Source organism: Anastrepha obliqua, chromosome 1 (assembly GCF_027943255.1).
Source record: "Anastrepha obliqua isolate idAnaObli1 chromosome 1, idAnaObli1_1.0, whole genome shotgun sequence".
NCBI lineage: Eukaryota > Metazoa > Arthropoda > Insecta > Diptera > Tephritidae > Anastrepha > Anastrepha obliqua.
Window position 1 is genome coordinate 64,964,982 of NC_072892.1, and position 16,826 is coordinate 64,981,807.

Sequence of the window (16,826 nt, forward strand, 5' to 3'; positions counted from 1 at the left end):
CACAGTCAAATAGCTTCAAATTTTCCTAAAATATTTTTATATGCGAAATTTGGGAAATTGTAAAAATTGGAATTTGAAAAAATTCGGACTTGTTTTTGGCGCTATAGAAATACACGAACAACAAAGCTCTGCAAATGTTTACTTTTCCTTTAACTTTGTGCTACGCTGTCATTGAGACGGAATCGGATCAACATTTTGAAATTTTTTCTGAAGATTTTTTTTTTTTTCATAATAAAATTTATTTTATTGATTTATGCTTTTACACAAATATATACAATACATATCTCATCCTACATCCTAATCTATAACACTGCCAGTCTCGTTGACTGTTATTGCACTGTGTAATCTTTAAAACAACAAACCTTATAAATTTAATGAGTCTAGCTTGTATATCGTTATATTTATATGCGTGTGTGTGATTATATGTCCAGCTCCAATGCTGTACTGCGAACACTGCCTGCCTGCCTTCTTTTTCATTATCAGTACCACCGATGCTGTTCGCCTTTCGCTATTCGCTGTGCTCCTGCTTCTTATCAACTCTATACACTGGGTGCTACATATTGAGGTTGATTGTTCTCCGATTTATAATGATCATAGAAGAGTAGAATGCGCCTGTGAAAAACCAACAACAGCGCACACAGTATTGAGGAGCAACAACACACCTTCGAACCAATTGAGTATTGAGGAGCAACAACAGCACCTTCGAACCAATTGAGAATTGAGGGGTAACTTTATTCCTTTTAAAGCAATAAGTGAAATTTTCATTGTTTTTTTTTTGCTCTTTTCTGCGTGCATGAAAACTTACCTCTGACCGAAGAAGGCGCGTCTTTGATAAGCTCTCAATAGTGTATAAATAGTAATAAAAAATAATTAAGATGATAATGAAACCTGAGCATACAAAAATAAATTCAAAATACACAATAACATCTCATACGTTTGTATGCTGGCAAACTACCAAAAAAAATTTAAAAAAAGTGTATTAAACAACAAAGTCCATCATAATTCATTGCAATCGTGCCTATCAACCAGCTGTCCAGTTGCTGGCGCTGGCGTGACAAACGCACAAACTGCCAGCTACCCAGCAGGCAGGCTGTATGTAAATTTAATTTATTTATTATTTTATTTTTTGCTTTTAAAATGTTTGTAATTCCTTTTCTTTCCTCTTTTTGCTTGCTATAATTTTGATGTACTCGCTAATCAGAGTATTTATTTTTACAGCGCATACACATTTAACTTTATTACGCATAGTATAAAGTCACTGATAGCTGATGGCTGCTGCAAGCGATTTGCCAACTTGGTTGAAAGTCTCATAAGTTCAGCGTTGAAAGAATAAAAGTATTATTTTTTTTCAAGCAGAGTTATTTAAATAATTTTATTTCAATAATTTATTATTTTTTTTGTGTTTTTTTTTGTGTTTTTTGTGCTTTTTTTTGTTTTTTTTTTTTGTGTTTGTTTTTTGTGTTTTTTTTTGTTACTCAACGAACCCTTTTTTTACATTTTCGTAAAAAACCAGGTGCTGCTCTGCAGCTGAGTGTTCCTTCGATTCAACCCGAGTCACAAAATTGCTCCTCGATTAGGTCACGTAGACCTGTATATACATGCAGGCAAATCTATCTATAGAAACTGCAACGAATTGAAAAAAAAAAAAATTACAAAAAAATTCCACTGAAATGAATATACTTTCAAGGCAACATATAAACATACGCAAAATCAAACGAAATGTAACTTATTTTCAATAATTCCATTTTTTGTTTGGTGGCTGAGGTAGGATTCAAAAACCTTGCACATTTTGAAACAAATTTTATAATCTTTAGATTTATTCGCTATTGAAAATTTTGGTATATAGTTTTTTGAAGTGAAATATCTTTCGCTTGTTTTTAACACTTTCATAGTTTGTTTTTAACATTCTAGGATAAAATACACTTACAAAAATTTTTTTGGTAAAAAAATTTGAAAATTTTGGAAAAAAAAAATTTTTGGGGAAAAAAATTGAAATGTTTAGGGAAAAATTTTTTTTTTTTGGAAAGAAATAAAAAACATTTTGAAAAAAAAAAAATTTTCGGAAAAACAAATACTAAAAAAAATTGGCAAAAAAATGTTTGAAAAAAATTAGAAAAAGAAATTTTTTGGAAAATAATAGAAAAAAAATGTTTGGGGAAAAAAAATATTGTTTATACATTTTGGAAAATTTTGTAGAAAATAATTAAATTTTTAAAGTTTGATATTTTGGAGAAAACATTTTTTTCGACATTTTTTAAAAGATCATTGGTTCTAAATGGATTCTTATTGCTTCCAAGTGTGGCGCAAAATGTATCACCCTATCGGAAGGTTTATAATTATTGCAAATGGCAACATCAAAAGGCATACCGCAAATAAGTCTGCCCTACATAAATACCTTTCAAGGATGCATGTGTTGGCCGACTATTATTAAATATCTCTTATGTCTCTTTTGCGTCCCGTCGATTGCCCTCGCTGTGAACTGTCTTTTATTAGAACTTTACTTTCACACACACTTCTCGCCGTCAGATGCAACACTATATTTTTTTTTAATCAAATTGGGGCGTGTTAATTACCGCCATAAGTTTGTTGTTCCGAATTTTTAGATTTTAGTTTTTTCGAGCAACATGACAAGGGAGAATATTTTCTGCTCTCCTGTGTCCGTTAACTAGAGTGTATAAATCAGCACTCGAAATCTACTCGTCAAATCATTAGCTTATTTGCCTGCAATAATGTGGGGTATTTTCTCCATTGCCTTAGTTCTCCATATTAGCAAAGGTTTGGTGAAAATTGCCTACCATTTATTTCATCTTTAATTTCCATGTCCTCTCATTTTCTTTCGTTTCATTTACAAGATCTTTCTTTGACCCTTTCGAAATATTTTACTGGTTCACTCTCGCGCGTGTTTTTGCTCTCACTCTTTTATGCTTGGTTTGTTGCCTTTGCTCTTGCCTATACACATATACAGGCATGCATAAGTATTATAAATTTATTTATGTACATTTTGAAATTATGCTCTGCAGAGAGTTTCACAAATCTAAAATCTGAGCGGGATAATGTCCAACCAAACGAAGCTTCTCGTTATCATACAATTGGGTGTTTGTATGTAAAATGATTGAAAAGCTCAAGCAGGGTAATGTGGCACAGCAAAGGAAAAAAACATTATGCATATATAAATTACTTTTTTTACCAAAAAGCTGCTTACATTCATCGCACATACTTATAAGTCCATATGTATGTTTGTATGTACATATGTATGTACATGCTTCAAGATGTTTTTGCAGATAATTTTTTCAACGAGTGTATGTATGTAAATACTATATTTCTTTTGTTTGTTTACTTACTCGGTCAGACAGACAAGCAGGCGTGCGTGCGTTGCGACACGAGCACTTTTTAGCAAATCCGCATCACCGCGCTGACGACTTCATACAAATCGGTTTTATTCATTTTTTCCCGTTTTGTTTTTTTGGTTCACATTTTGACAGCTTAAATATATTATTTAATGAAACTTGAAAAAAAATCTTATCTTCTTTATTGCATATATGTAGGTGTATGTATAGTAATCGCCAGCCAAAAAGGCACAAAATACACGGCAACAGCTCGAATTAAAATAAAGTGTGTAAAATTTTCGGCGCTTTCCTGAACAAAAAATGAGTCACTTTTTTGTGGTTGCGTAAAACAAAAAACTTAATTCTCCATGTTGCTCCTGCACTCACTTACTGAACGTTTAATTTTTGTTGTCACACGCAGTTGAGTATTTATTTTTAGTTCGTTTTTCGTTTGTGAAGAACTGGGTCAATAAAATAAGTACATTTGATGTATGTTTGATAAAGTGGACGACGAACAAAACAAAAACAATTTTTGACGGCATGAAAATTAAAGATTATCAAATTTATTATTAGTAAAATCAAAGAAAAAAAAAATACTTAAAAATAATTACAATAAAACCAAAAATGTATTTTTTAAATAAATTATATAAGAAGTATAATAAAAAATAAAATAAAATACATAAAAAATAAAGTTAAATTTAAAAAACAAATAAAATTAAATTGAACAAAATTAAATTGAACTAAATTTAAAAAAAAGAAGAAGAACGGGTAAGGAAAGCAGAAATTGCTTTATATGCCTGCAAACGTATGCTTGGAAGAAGATGTGGTCTTCAACCTAAGCATACATTATGGCTGTATAAGGCTATATCGTATGGTTCGGTAGTTTGGTGGAAAGCTCTAGAGAGAGAGTCTAATTCCAAATTACTCGGCAGAACACAATGATCAGCCTGTGCAAAAACGGTTGTTACAATCAGATCATGTCCTAGAAAGGCTCTCAATGCACTGACACACGTTATTCCAATAGACCTACATATAAAGAAGACGGCAACCATGAGTGCATTTAGGTTAAATGAAGCGGGTCGCTGGAAAGAAAAAACTTATGGCCACGCTAGTCTGTTATTGCGACAAATTCAGTTAACCTCGGTGAGGACTGACTACATCGTCCCGATGGTAACGTTCAATAGGAATTTTGCCACACTCTTTCCATCTAAAAAAGAATGGAATAAGGGATTCTCTCTAAACAACTTCGATACCACAGTCTATACAGATGGCAGTAAATGGATTGTGGTGTTGGAGCTAGTATACATATATTCTCATAGACTTGGAATTGAAAAATCTGTGCGTCTCCCTAATACCAGCAGTGCCTTCCAGGCGGAAGTACTGGCAATTGGGGAGGCTTGCAGGTTACTAATGCAGATTTCTCTTTTAAGGCCAATATCGCTATTCTTTCGGATAGCCAAGCTGCAATCCAGGCATTGGACGCGGCTATAACAACCTCTAAAGTGGTGAAGCAAAGTAGGAATAGCCTCACCAACTTGAGTGAAAACGATAAAGTAACCTTATTTTGGGTCCCGGGACACCGGAACATAGAAGGTAACGAAAAAGCTGATGAACTGGCAAGAGGGGGATCTGCCATGAATAGCGTTCTTGCAGTACCAGTATTCACACCATTAGGTCAGGTCAAGAATGCAATTTCCCTAAAATACCTTCGAATCGCAGATTGTAGATGGAGAGACCAGTCGAAATGCAAAATCAGCAGAACGTTATGGCCTACCTACAACCTCAAACAATCGTCGACATTGATAAACATTGACGGGACGCCTGGAGACTAACGGCAGTCATAACTGGCCTCTGGTCTATCGGAGAACAAGCCGCCAAAATGGGTATCCCTCACAACACATACTGTCATAGTTGTAAACAACCGGAGAAAAAGGAAACAATCTTCCATTTTCTCTGTGAATGCCCTGCCCTATGGAAGGACAGAATGCTAACCCTGGGCAAACCGCTGTTCGAGAGTCTGGAACAGCTGGCTGGCTTAGACGTCAGCAAACTAATAAGGTTCCTAAGCCGCACAGACTGGATATAGTCCTGCTGCAAATAACTGTTAAACAATTTGGTAACGAGGATGTGGCAATAAAATGGTGCGGAAGCGCTAGTTGGATTTTGGATGAATCGCCACTCTAACCAACCAATCAACCAACCAAAACAAAGAATAAAAAATAGAGGCTAAATATAAAAACAAATAAAATTAAATAAAAAATGCTTATAGATTATAAATAAATTGAACCATATTAAATTATATAAAAAATAAAATTGAAACATAAAATATATATAAACAAATTAAAAAAAAAAATTAAAAAAATTAATTAAAATAAAAAATAAAAAAAATAAAATTGATAAAAAAATGTTTTAAAAATAAATAATAATTTACATTTCCATAAATTAAATAAAAAATAATATACAAGTAAAAAATACATAAAATTAAATTAAATTGAACAAAATTAAACTAAATTGAATAAAAATTAAAATAAAACACAAAAAGTAAACTAAAGTAAAAATCTAAAATGTGAAACTAAATATAAAACACAAATAAAATTTAAAATTAAATAGAAGAGAATTTAATTAAGATAAATTAAAACACAAATAAAAATTTAAATATAAAAAATATAACAAAAAATTAATTAAAAAATAAACTAAAATATATAAGGAATAAAAGTAAACTTAAAAACAGATAAAATTACTATTTTTAAAAAGTAAAATTAAATAAAATTAAATAAAAATAATATACCTTTAAAAAATTTATTAAGTTAAATTAAATTGAACAAAATTAAATTAAACTAAATTAAATAAAAATTGAAATAAATCACATAAATTAAAATTAAGTACAAATACAAAATATGGATATAAAAAGCAAATAAAAAATGCTTGAATGCATATAAATCAGTAAAACCATATAAATTAAATAAAAATACAAATTACAGCAAAAAAATATAACAAAAACTATATTAGAAAATAAAATAAAATACATCAAGAATTAAGTTAAATATAATAATAAATTAAATTAAATTTAAAGAATTTATTTTAACAGAATTAAATCAAATTAAATTGTAAAAGAAGTATAGTAAAAATAAAATACTCAAAAATTTGAATTTCGGATCATTCCCATGGCTTTTAAACGTTTGGAAATGGTTGATTGATCAACTCCCAAAATTTTTGCAACCTCTTCTTGCGTTTGAGCCGGATCTTGATCGAGCAATTCCTCCAATTCGGTATCCATGAACTTTGGCGGCGCGGCCAAAATCACCACTTTTAAAGCGTGCAAACCACTTCTGGCACGTTCGCTCAGCTAGAGCATGCTCACCATAAACTTCCACCAAGATACGATGACTTTCGGCTGCTTTTTTCTTCATATTAAAGAATTCCCCGCAAAAACACATTATTTGGCACGAAATTCGACATTTTCAAGTGTGGTAAAAATATTGTTGTTTACGCTTCAAATAAAAAACTTATACTGACGTTTGTGCCTTACGACAGTAGCTCTCCAATGAAATGGAAATGTGGATCGATGGAATAATAATCAAGTTACGCCATCTGTTGTAAAACCGCACGAACTTATCCATAGACCTATATAATAAATAAATAAACTTAAATTAAAAAAAAAAAGTTGAAAAACAAATAAAATTAAATAAAAATAAAACTAAAATAAAAAATTTAATCAACTTAAATGAAAGAAAATTATATATAAAATTAAATTAAATTAAAAAATATTAAAATTAAATGAATTATTAAATGAAATTCAATTAAATAAAAAATAAAATTGAATACAAAAAGCAAATGGAACTAAATAAAAAATAAATTAAATCAAATAAAATAGAATAAAAATAAAATAAAATACGTACACAAATTCAAAATAAAATAAAGTACCAAAATACATAAAGTTAATTAAATTAAGAAAATGCAATGAAATAATGAAACAAAATCAAATTAAACATATGTATGTACTAACCTCCCGTTAGGCGCACCTCTTCCAGTTAATGCGAGCAACCACTTTTTTGCTGTAGTGAGGTATATATTATAGATCCTTAATCCTTCTCTAGCATTTAAATGTATTCTGAAGGTTTTTAATTTTTGTCCAATATACTTCGAAGTGTTTTATATTATGCATAATATAGTAATTTTGTTAATGGTACTAATTCATTTATTTATTTTTATTTTTGTTTTTTCAAACATGACTATCTTTATTTAAGTCAATTTGCTTCAAAATTCATTGTGGCAGGTTAATTTAACTTAATTTGAAAGATTCATATAATATAGTGAACTTTCTTACTGCAAGTCAATTGCTAATATTCCTCTTTGGCACTTAGAGCAATAAATCTATCAACGCTCAATGAGGCAAAAACTAACAAAATTTTTAACGATTACCGCAACAAAGTGGTTTCATAATAATAATTAGAGAACGACCGAACATCAAAACAAAATTTGTGTTCAGTTTCGGTTTGGTTTCGGCCATAAAAGAGACAAACTTTGACCGAACATTTCTTACAATTTTTTGTTCAAAAAGTTTATCAACTTTTGATTTTTCTAAATTTTTTTTAATTCGGACATCAAAATCGAAATTTCTTTTTTAAATAGTTTTGAAACATCATCTGCTGCTCCATCGAGTGTGGCCAGTGGGCAACTGTTTATTGCTGTAAGTCCGCTCTATGACGGCGCATGGTGCTGCTAGCAAGGTGAAAATGCCGATAAGCTATTGTTTTTACATTCCAATATAAAATTATTTAACTACCAATGAGTATTAAATTTTTTTGTTGTTTTTACTATATTATTATTACTATAAATATTATAACTATAAATATATTACGAGATAAAACTAATGTGATTGAGACTTACGTACCTTTTTTGCTTTTTTGTTAATAAAAGTTTTAGATTTTTGAAAAATCATCGCCTGTTTATTACTTGGAACCTTTAAAATGTTCGGTTCAATTTCGGTTCGGCTTCGACTGAAATTGACCGAAATTTGGTTCGACCTCAAAAATCGATATTCGCTCGTTCTCCAACATTAGCGCATTCTCAGCCGTTTTGCAACGCACTTAATAAGCTATCAGTTGGCAGGCTGTCATTTAACCGATGAGATGTCACTTGAATAGCCTTTGCAATGTCTAGTATGTTTGCTAGCAACAATTACTGTTAAAATTATCTTCTCAATGAGCTAATATTTTTGTTTTTAACTTTTATCTCGCTCTATTCTATTATTGCTGTACCGCCTTGTATGTGCGTATGTATGTATATAAACCTATATGTATATGTATGTATACAGTTGCTCATTTTATTTGCCACAAAATGACATACATATTGCACACTTGATTGACTCTCGTTTATTAACACTATGCAAATAACCTCATGAATTTGCATATTTGTTTTTAGGTACGAACTTACAACTGAGAAATGGCACAATCTCTTAATTACCGGTACTGCTATATTAAGAACCACTGACCATATTTTGTTGTCAAGTAAAGAGCAATACCCAATGAGAGCTTATGGAGTTTTTTTAAGTTATTTTACACATTTGTATAAATATTTATGAATATATGCGAGTACGTAAGAAATACCATTTATAATCAATTAGTCTACGATTTCATAGGGCCTATGTATTTACTTATTTGATTATGTGTACTTATATTGAATGCAATCTTATTTCACTTTAGTTTAATTATTTTCACCGTCAATTCACGCCGTGGAATCGCAGCAAAAGCATTACACGAAAAATTAGTGAAATTGTTTTTCTATCTGCTAACAGACACGAAACACAGTCAAAGAGAGAGAGAGGGAGAGTTTATGCGTTCGCACAAAACGAACATTCATAAACAATTTTATGTTGTCTACAACTTTGACTTACTTACAGGTCGTTCAACTGTCACTTTGACAACTGCAACAAGTACAACTAGGCATGCAACAATAAAAACACCAATCATAGTTGAAGTATTTGTAACAACAGCAACAATAACAAGAACAGTCAAACGGCAGAGTACTATATCGACCAACTGCATTGGCAAAATAGTAGCCGCAAAAAAGTGGGAGTTGGAATTGAATAAACATTGTTGTCGTTGCTGTTATTGTATTGTATACATAGTAAACGTATTACAGAAGCAACGCAACAACGAGAGAAGCAATAGTAAAGCCAGCAGCGTCGACGTTTACGTCGACTGCAGCATAGGCAACAGGAGTGACTCTGCTCGCATTCACTTCAAGTAGTGTAACAAATGCAATAAAACGAGCGTCGCCGAGAACAGCAACAAAATTGTGCAAGTGTGCATTATAACTATTACACGACAACAAAGTAGTGTCTACGCGAAGTCAACTTTACATTTGTGAACCGCTGCTGCTATGCAAACCTATACAAACGGCGGAAGTGAGCAAGTGAGTGCAACAAAGTAATTGAGAGAGTAAGCGCTGCACCAAGCACTAGTAGGTGGGGTATAAAGACTCTACAACATTATCACAACAGCCGGTTTTGTTTGTGTATTATGCTTCTGCAATCGGATGCCGGCTTTCTCGGCTACTTTTTTCAGTTCATTGTTATTTGTGATAATTAAACGAGTGGGTGGCTGACAAGGCAACGTTCACGACTCAAGTTAAAAGAGCAGCAACAAAAACAATTTGAATTATTGCAACAGTTAATGAACATTTCTTTATACAAAAGCATAACAGAATATTTTTTGTTTATTTTAAAAACAATAACATCAGTCGCAAAATTATAAAAGTAAGCTACAAGGTGACCGACATTGGCCGTCAACTTGTCGGCAAGTGATTCAAAGTAGTGAAAAACGTGTTTTAAATTGTGTGAGAAAAATTTAACTGCAGTAGAATAACAGCAACATGTGACTTTAAGCAACAAATACAAACAAACAAAAACTTCAAAATAACAAAAACTAAAATTCATCTGGAACGTGATTGCAATTTGTGATTTTATGATATAATATTTTCGCTCCGTATTCGCATGCTAAAAAAAAATAAGTATTTTAGTTACTTTACTCAATTTTTTCACTCCACTACATAGTGTTATATTATATGATATATTTTTTGCTGTGAAATTTCAATTAATTCAATATACATACTACGTATGATATTCGTTCAATTGGAAAGTGTGATCTTTAACTTAAAATTAAAAACAAAAAATAGTCTAACTATTTACAAATATTAAATATTTAATTCAACATATATACTCGTATATAAAAGAAATAAACATGCACGGTATAACCCACTTATATCGGCAGCATGCTGTCGAAAAGCAGTTGAGCGCAGACAGCGCCTGTTCGACCCATCATAATCACCATAATAACCATTCACCTTTTGGCGCACGTCACAGTTACCCACGTGACAGCATCAGCTACGATAGCAATGATTCGTGCAGCAACAATGACATAGCCGATCGTTTGCATAGCGTTGACTCGGGTAGCAGTTCAGGTTCGTCGACCAACTCCAAATCACCGAACTGGTCGCAAGGTAAGTGAAACAGTTAAATTCAAATGGAGGGGGATTGAGAACATAAATCGCTGCAAAATTACGTGGTATGGTATTATTGAGCTTTATCCAAGAATGAGAGAATACCACGCAGATTAAAGACAAGTTTTAGGAATAATTCTGTCGATATGTAATTTTAGATGAGCTATGAGAGAGAATTGGGGAAATAACTAACAGCGATGTTGTAAATTAAAGGGGTTGAGAGTATTTCGCTCTCAAGTATCATGAGACAGTATCAGTTTGTCAATGAAAAAATCGAAAAAATTCATATGTAATTCACTTCCCATCGGGGGGTAAGTAGTTTTCCGACTTAATTAACGTTATAAATCATTGAAGCAGTTAAATTACTTAACTTAAAAATAGAGCTTTGAGTACACACTGGAAGGCGTAGGTTTATTCCAATAAAAATTGGCTTTCGAAACCTAATCGATTCTACATAGGTTATATATCATTAAGCTAAGATTGTAGTGGATTTCCATTTTGGAACAGGCTTAGGCTCATAGTGCATTGTGATGATGCGTGGGGAACTTGTCCTTTCCTCCCCTAAAACCAACCAGTGTGAAGTTTTCAAAAACTTCGAAAGATCCCTGATTTCCACAGTACTGAGTTCTTCCAACTCAATAAAAATAAATCTATACTATAATATATACTTGAGGAACGAAATGAATAAATCTTTACAAATATAATTTCATTGGATCAGAAAAATGCTATCCTTGCTAGGGGTGTCTTTGGAGCACAGAGTCGCTTGAAAAATGTGCTGAGTCTCGACCCATCGAGTTTCTAAGTTCCTTAACGCACAAATTCCATATTCCACACATCGAATTGGAAAATTTTTACTTGTAAGCTCGAGCTGATGTGATTTTTACTTACTGCCAATATACTGCTAGGTTTTTGCAGCGTTCTCTCTCCCTCCGCCAAACACGATTCACGATTTTTGTTTTAATAAAAACTCTACATACCTATTCCAGAAAAGGTAATCGATAAATTAGTGCAGTCCTCCAGCCCTCAACCAGTACCCGAGGGCAATAAATCGCTCAACAATCACTACCGCAACTCGCCATCGAATGCCAGCAATATGACACGCAGTTCCTACGACAGTTACAACAATAGTTTCAAGCGCACCTGCTCAAAACGTAACTATTTCGATCGATCTCATAGTCCAGCCGTTTATGCAGTAAGAAAATTGCTAATAAATACTTTTCAAAGTTTGCTAATAATTCAACTCTCAAACTTACAACCAAAACTATTTTGTAGAGCCTACGACGTTATCCGAATGACTACAACGGCTCGCCGCCAGTCTATGCCACACAGGGTGGTTACTTTCCACATGATCTCGATGACATCTATGAATCGCAAGCCGATCATCAGTACTTTACGCATACGGGTGCGAGCAGTGCACGTACACCTGAACGCCCGACCATCAATTCGATCTTCCATAGAGTTGGCGCTGCTTACACGTCGCTGGACGATTATACAGCACCAACGCGTCACTCGTTGGACAATAGTGGTGGTAGTGGTGCGTCACACAAGCATCGCTTCGATAATAGCAGTTTCGCCAAAAGTTTGAGCACAAATGAGGATAGTGATAATTCGTTGCCGCGTGAGCATAAGAAGTCAAAGGAACATCAGCACCATCATCATCACCATCATCATTCAATACAGGAAATGTTGAAGCAGTTTTCCAAGAAGGTGCACATTTGGCCACGCAAATCACACGACACGAACAGTGTTTGCACTTCGCCGCAAAATGATCCACAAGAGAATTTCCGTTCGCGTTCGAAGAGTTTGGATGTGAATACGCTGAGTCGACCGAATCGGATATTGGAGGATTGTGGCGCGACATACAAAATCTACGAGAGAATCGTGAAAGAAGGTAAATCAATAGGGAAGAAATTGGGTAAGAATGGCTATGTAGAGTAAGCAGAAAGGTGAAGTATGGAAAAGGCTCTCAGCAAACCGGACGCCAAACAAATGAATATTAATTTACGCGACACACATACATACGTATTTTATGGTTGTGGATCACGTTTTTGTCATTCATACTTAAAAATCTACGTTATTTATCTACTTTTTATAGCGTACTACGTTTTTAACGATTCCACTTTTACTACTTTTTTATGCCACGCTGTTACTTGTCGTAATTTTACTTTTTTACTTTTTGTAAAATATTTACCGTATCACTCGCAAATTATCATAAAAATTAACTTTTTCCAAAATTTTCCTTCAATTAGGTGCTCATATGCGTCGCGCCTCAGCCGATTTGGAGAAACGACGTGCTTCTTTGGGTGCAGCTAGTCGAGGCTTACGTGGTGATGGCACTTTGGATCCACATCATGCCGCCATATTATTCCGTGATTCCAGAGGGGTAAGTGCCAAGATTTTTTTCTTCTGTGTTATACCTTACGTGTTAAAAGGTGGTATAGAAATATGCCTCAGAACTGATTTTATGTAAGTTGTAGTGAGTTGTCAAGCAGTTAAATAAAAGGGGTCTTCAATACGCCACTTCTCTGCTCGCTTGACGTAAAATTTGCATGTGAAAGCAACAACAAAGTTATTGAGAGCACCAAGCTGCTCCTCTCAATATTGTTGTTAACTGTAGTTAAGTTGTTTGATCGATACTCTACGAGATATGGACCACTGCAGCCATCTACCGAGAAAATAATGTGATGTGGCAGCCAAAGTTACTCTCACAACTTTACTTCGGATAGCGGAACCTAAACTATTGTTTGACTATTGTTTGAATGAACCATATTTAAACAGGTTATTTAGTACTAGAATTCCAGCTAGATGTTAGTGGGTTGACAATATATGTATCTGGGAATTGTAAGGCAGACACATTATCGAGAGAGGGCACTACTACTCGCCTCTCTCTTGATATGGACATTGTAGGTATATGTATGTTCCCCTCGCAATTCTTTTTCTCCTTAGCTAAATAGCAAATACCCTAAATAGCTATCACCCCTGCTTCTCATCATCTGGTGCGTAAGTGAACGCTTCGAGTGACGCGTACACATTGCTTCAATGCAAAGCCTAGATCATCTTGAGTGTGTGTGTGTTTTTATTTTGTTCGTAGAAGTAAATGTAAAATATGTAAATGAACACTTCTACAACTTTTTTGTTTGTTTTTGGAATGTGGGATTTTCGTGTTCCTCCAGAACTATATATGTACTTAACTTTATGGGTGCTTAAATGTGGCTTACCGACGTCTCTTGCAAAACGACATGTATTTGTATGTACACACTGTACATACGGAAGTCTTTCGTAGTAAATAATTATGTTTTTAAGAGCATTAAATCTAATCTAGATTTGCATTAAAAAGCAATAAAAATATAAAAAACAAATCATATAATACTAAGGCCTGAAAAACGTTTAAATATGTACAACCTACTTAACGTCTACTTAGTTGAATGCAAATATGTAATAATTTCACTGCGTAGATTCGCGTATGTAACACCCGAAAAACACCCACAACCAAGGTCATTTGTTCTTCTACGCACAAGAAAAGTAAAAACTAAGCAAGAGCCAAAAGCACAATACGGCGAAAGGAAAAGTCTCGCTAGCCCCTACTACTGCTCGTACTACTGCTGCTCATGCGAGCATGCTTCGGCGTTTTAAAAATATTTTCTCACTCATACACACATGCGGTTTTATGCGATTTTTCTTAACGGCTTTTTTTCTTTACGCTCACATCAATACACACATTTGTACAAACATACGTAATTAACAATTATTTCCTTCTGCTTGGAATCATTTGCAAGCTTTATTTTGCAAAAAGCTAACGAGCTTCTTTGCTAAACTTAGACTTTTGCCAAAAATTGACTTTGCGAGCTTCACCATAGAACAGGGTGGCGAGAAGCTTTGTAATTGATTTGCAAATTGCGAATGGTAGCTTCAGCGCTCAATTGGAAGCATTTTATACGCAAATACTAATGAATTTCACTAGGTATCAATAAGAAATGGTGTAAATGAAATTAATTTAAATTAAAATCTTGGGTATGTCCATTCAATTTTGGCGCAAAATTCATTCAAAAAAAATTTTTTTACTTCAATTTTTTTTATATAGAGAAACCAAGCAAGATCGCCAACAAAAAAAAATTGTCACAAATCAACAAACGTGCACTTTATACCAAAATTGAATAGGCAATAATACTGCATACTTGAATTTTTTTTAATTCTGATAAAACAATTTTAAAATTCAATAATTGAATTTTTTTAAATTTTGTACAAAGTTTGAAACTTTATTGAAACATTTAAAGATTTGTATTGTAGTCTGAAATATAAAATTAAATAAAAATAAGTCAATCGTTAAAATCTTGAAATACATATATATGTCGAAATTTTTTTTAAAATGCCGACTAGGAGTTTGAAAATTCGTTAAATTTTGCAAAAAGTTGAAAAATTTATTGAAACATTTATATCATTGTTACTGTAGTCTGCATCAAAAAATTAATAAAAACTAAATAAATCGTTAAAACCCTGTACTATATTGATTTGTTTTTTTTTTTTTAATTCTGATTAAAAAATTTGAAGTTGGATTGAAAATTCATTGAATTTTTTAATATTTCGCACAAAGTTTGAAAGTTTCATTTACAAGATTTTTATTATAGTCTGAGTTTTTTATAAAAAAATAAAAAGTTAAAGTAAAAATAAAATTTAAAAACTAAATAAATAGTTAAAATCTTGAAATATGTCCCGCTGCTACTATCTCACAAGAAAAAATGAAATTTCTGATGAAGAAAATTGTTTTTTGAGTCTTACTCAATGACCTGTGTTGTTAGAAGTTATCAGTATTCTGCTGTATTTGTTTTTGTTTGATCTGTCCTATTATTCTGAATTTTTGTTTCTTCGAACTATGTATGCACACTACTACTACTACTTGTCTATACTGCTTTCGTGTTGCCATTTACGAATAAATCGGAGAAATTAAAATGTTCCCAGATAACTTCCCCACTAAAAAGAGCAGTAATTTCCACTCTTTTAGTGTGTGTTATTAGGGTATATTTTCAATGTCTTATCATTTCAGGCAGGATGGGTGTTTGGCCGTAATTATTGGGGAGAAAGAAGTAATGAAAGGATGTTAAATTTGTTTGTGTAGCCACCGAGCCTTTTCGGGGGATTATATTGCAAAAGTAAATATGCCGAATTCATTCAATATTTACATAATTTATTTATTAAGAAATGACTGTTAGCCCGAACTGTCTAATTGGCAATGAAAAATCGAATGAATAAAATTATAAAAAGAAAAAGGAAAGAGGCCTGCTGGCGCCCAAGCTGAGGGCGAAGGACGAGCAAAGTGCAATAGCAATAAATATTAAATAACAAATGTACCTATATGCATCAAAATCCCGCTTTATTTCTCCTAGCTTAGCAGAGCAAGTTACAATATGTATGTAAGTCACGATACAGACAGTAATAAAGTGGTGCCGATCGTGGTACCGCTACTTTGCTCTCAGCGAATTTGACAAGATCATTGTGTGTTGGATGTCGCACTTGTGCAATTTATTCGTGAGTTGTTTGTGTAATTTCGTCTTCTTGCATTCTTGTTTGCCTTTTCTCATCTCTCTCATGTAACTGCACCAATGTGATGTCACGCACTTTCCGATGAGCGCAATCTTGTTTTTATTATACTTGCATGTAAGTATGTATGTATATATAATGTAAACAGGTGAGAGTAGGTGAGAGCGAAGCCGCTGAGTTGAAACGTTGACGTGCTGCTGCGCTTGTTTCGCAGTTCGCTTGAGCTGCATAACCATAAAAGTGTTAAACTGAGGCCAATTTTTGCCTTTTGAATGGTTTTTAAACGCCGTGTGTATGTTTTTTTTAATTTTCACAAATTTTTGTAGCGAAATCTCTATTTATTTAACCTTTTTCAAATATCCAGCGTAGTTTCTTCTTACTGAGTTGCGCACTGATTTTGCTGTAATATATTTTGCTCTATTATTTTCGTTCATTAATTTAATAAATAAAGTTAAATATTAT

The 16,826-nt window shown here is 32.9% G+C and overlaps 1 protein-coding gene across 2 annotated transcripts in view; it reads left to right on the forward strand.

Annotated features, from left to right (window-relative positions):
* Positions 1-16,826, forward strand: part of LOC129244688 (5'-AMP-activated protein kinase subunit gamma-1-like) — a 133,771-nt gene that overhangs the window by 68,826 nt on the left and 48,119 nt on the right. For both annotated transcript variants that reach the window (XM_054882469.1, XM_054882478.1), the window contains exons 2-5: positions 9,229-10,829; positions 11,816-12,021; positions 12,102-12,720; positions 13,079-13,212. In XM_054882469.1, the coding sequence (XP_054738444.1) occupies positions 10,571-10,829; positions 11,816-12,021; positions 12,102-12,720; positions 13,079-13,212 (1,218 nt within the window). In that variant the 5' untranslated portion in view covers positions 9,229-10,570. The remainder of the gene's footprint in view (positions 1-9,228; positions 10,830-11,815; positions 12,022-12,101; positions 12,721-13,078; positions 13,213-16,826) is intronic.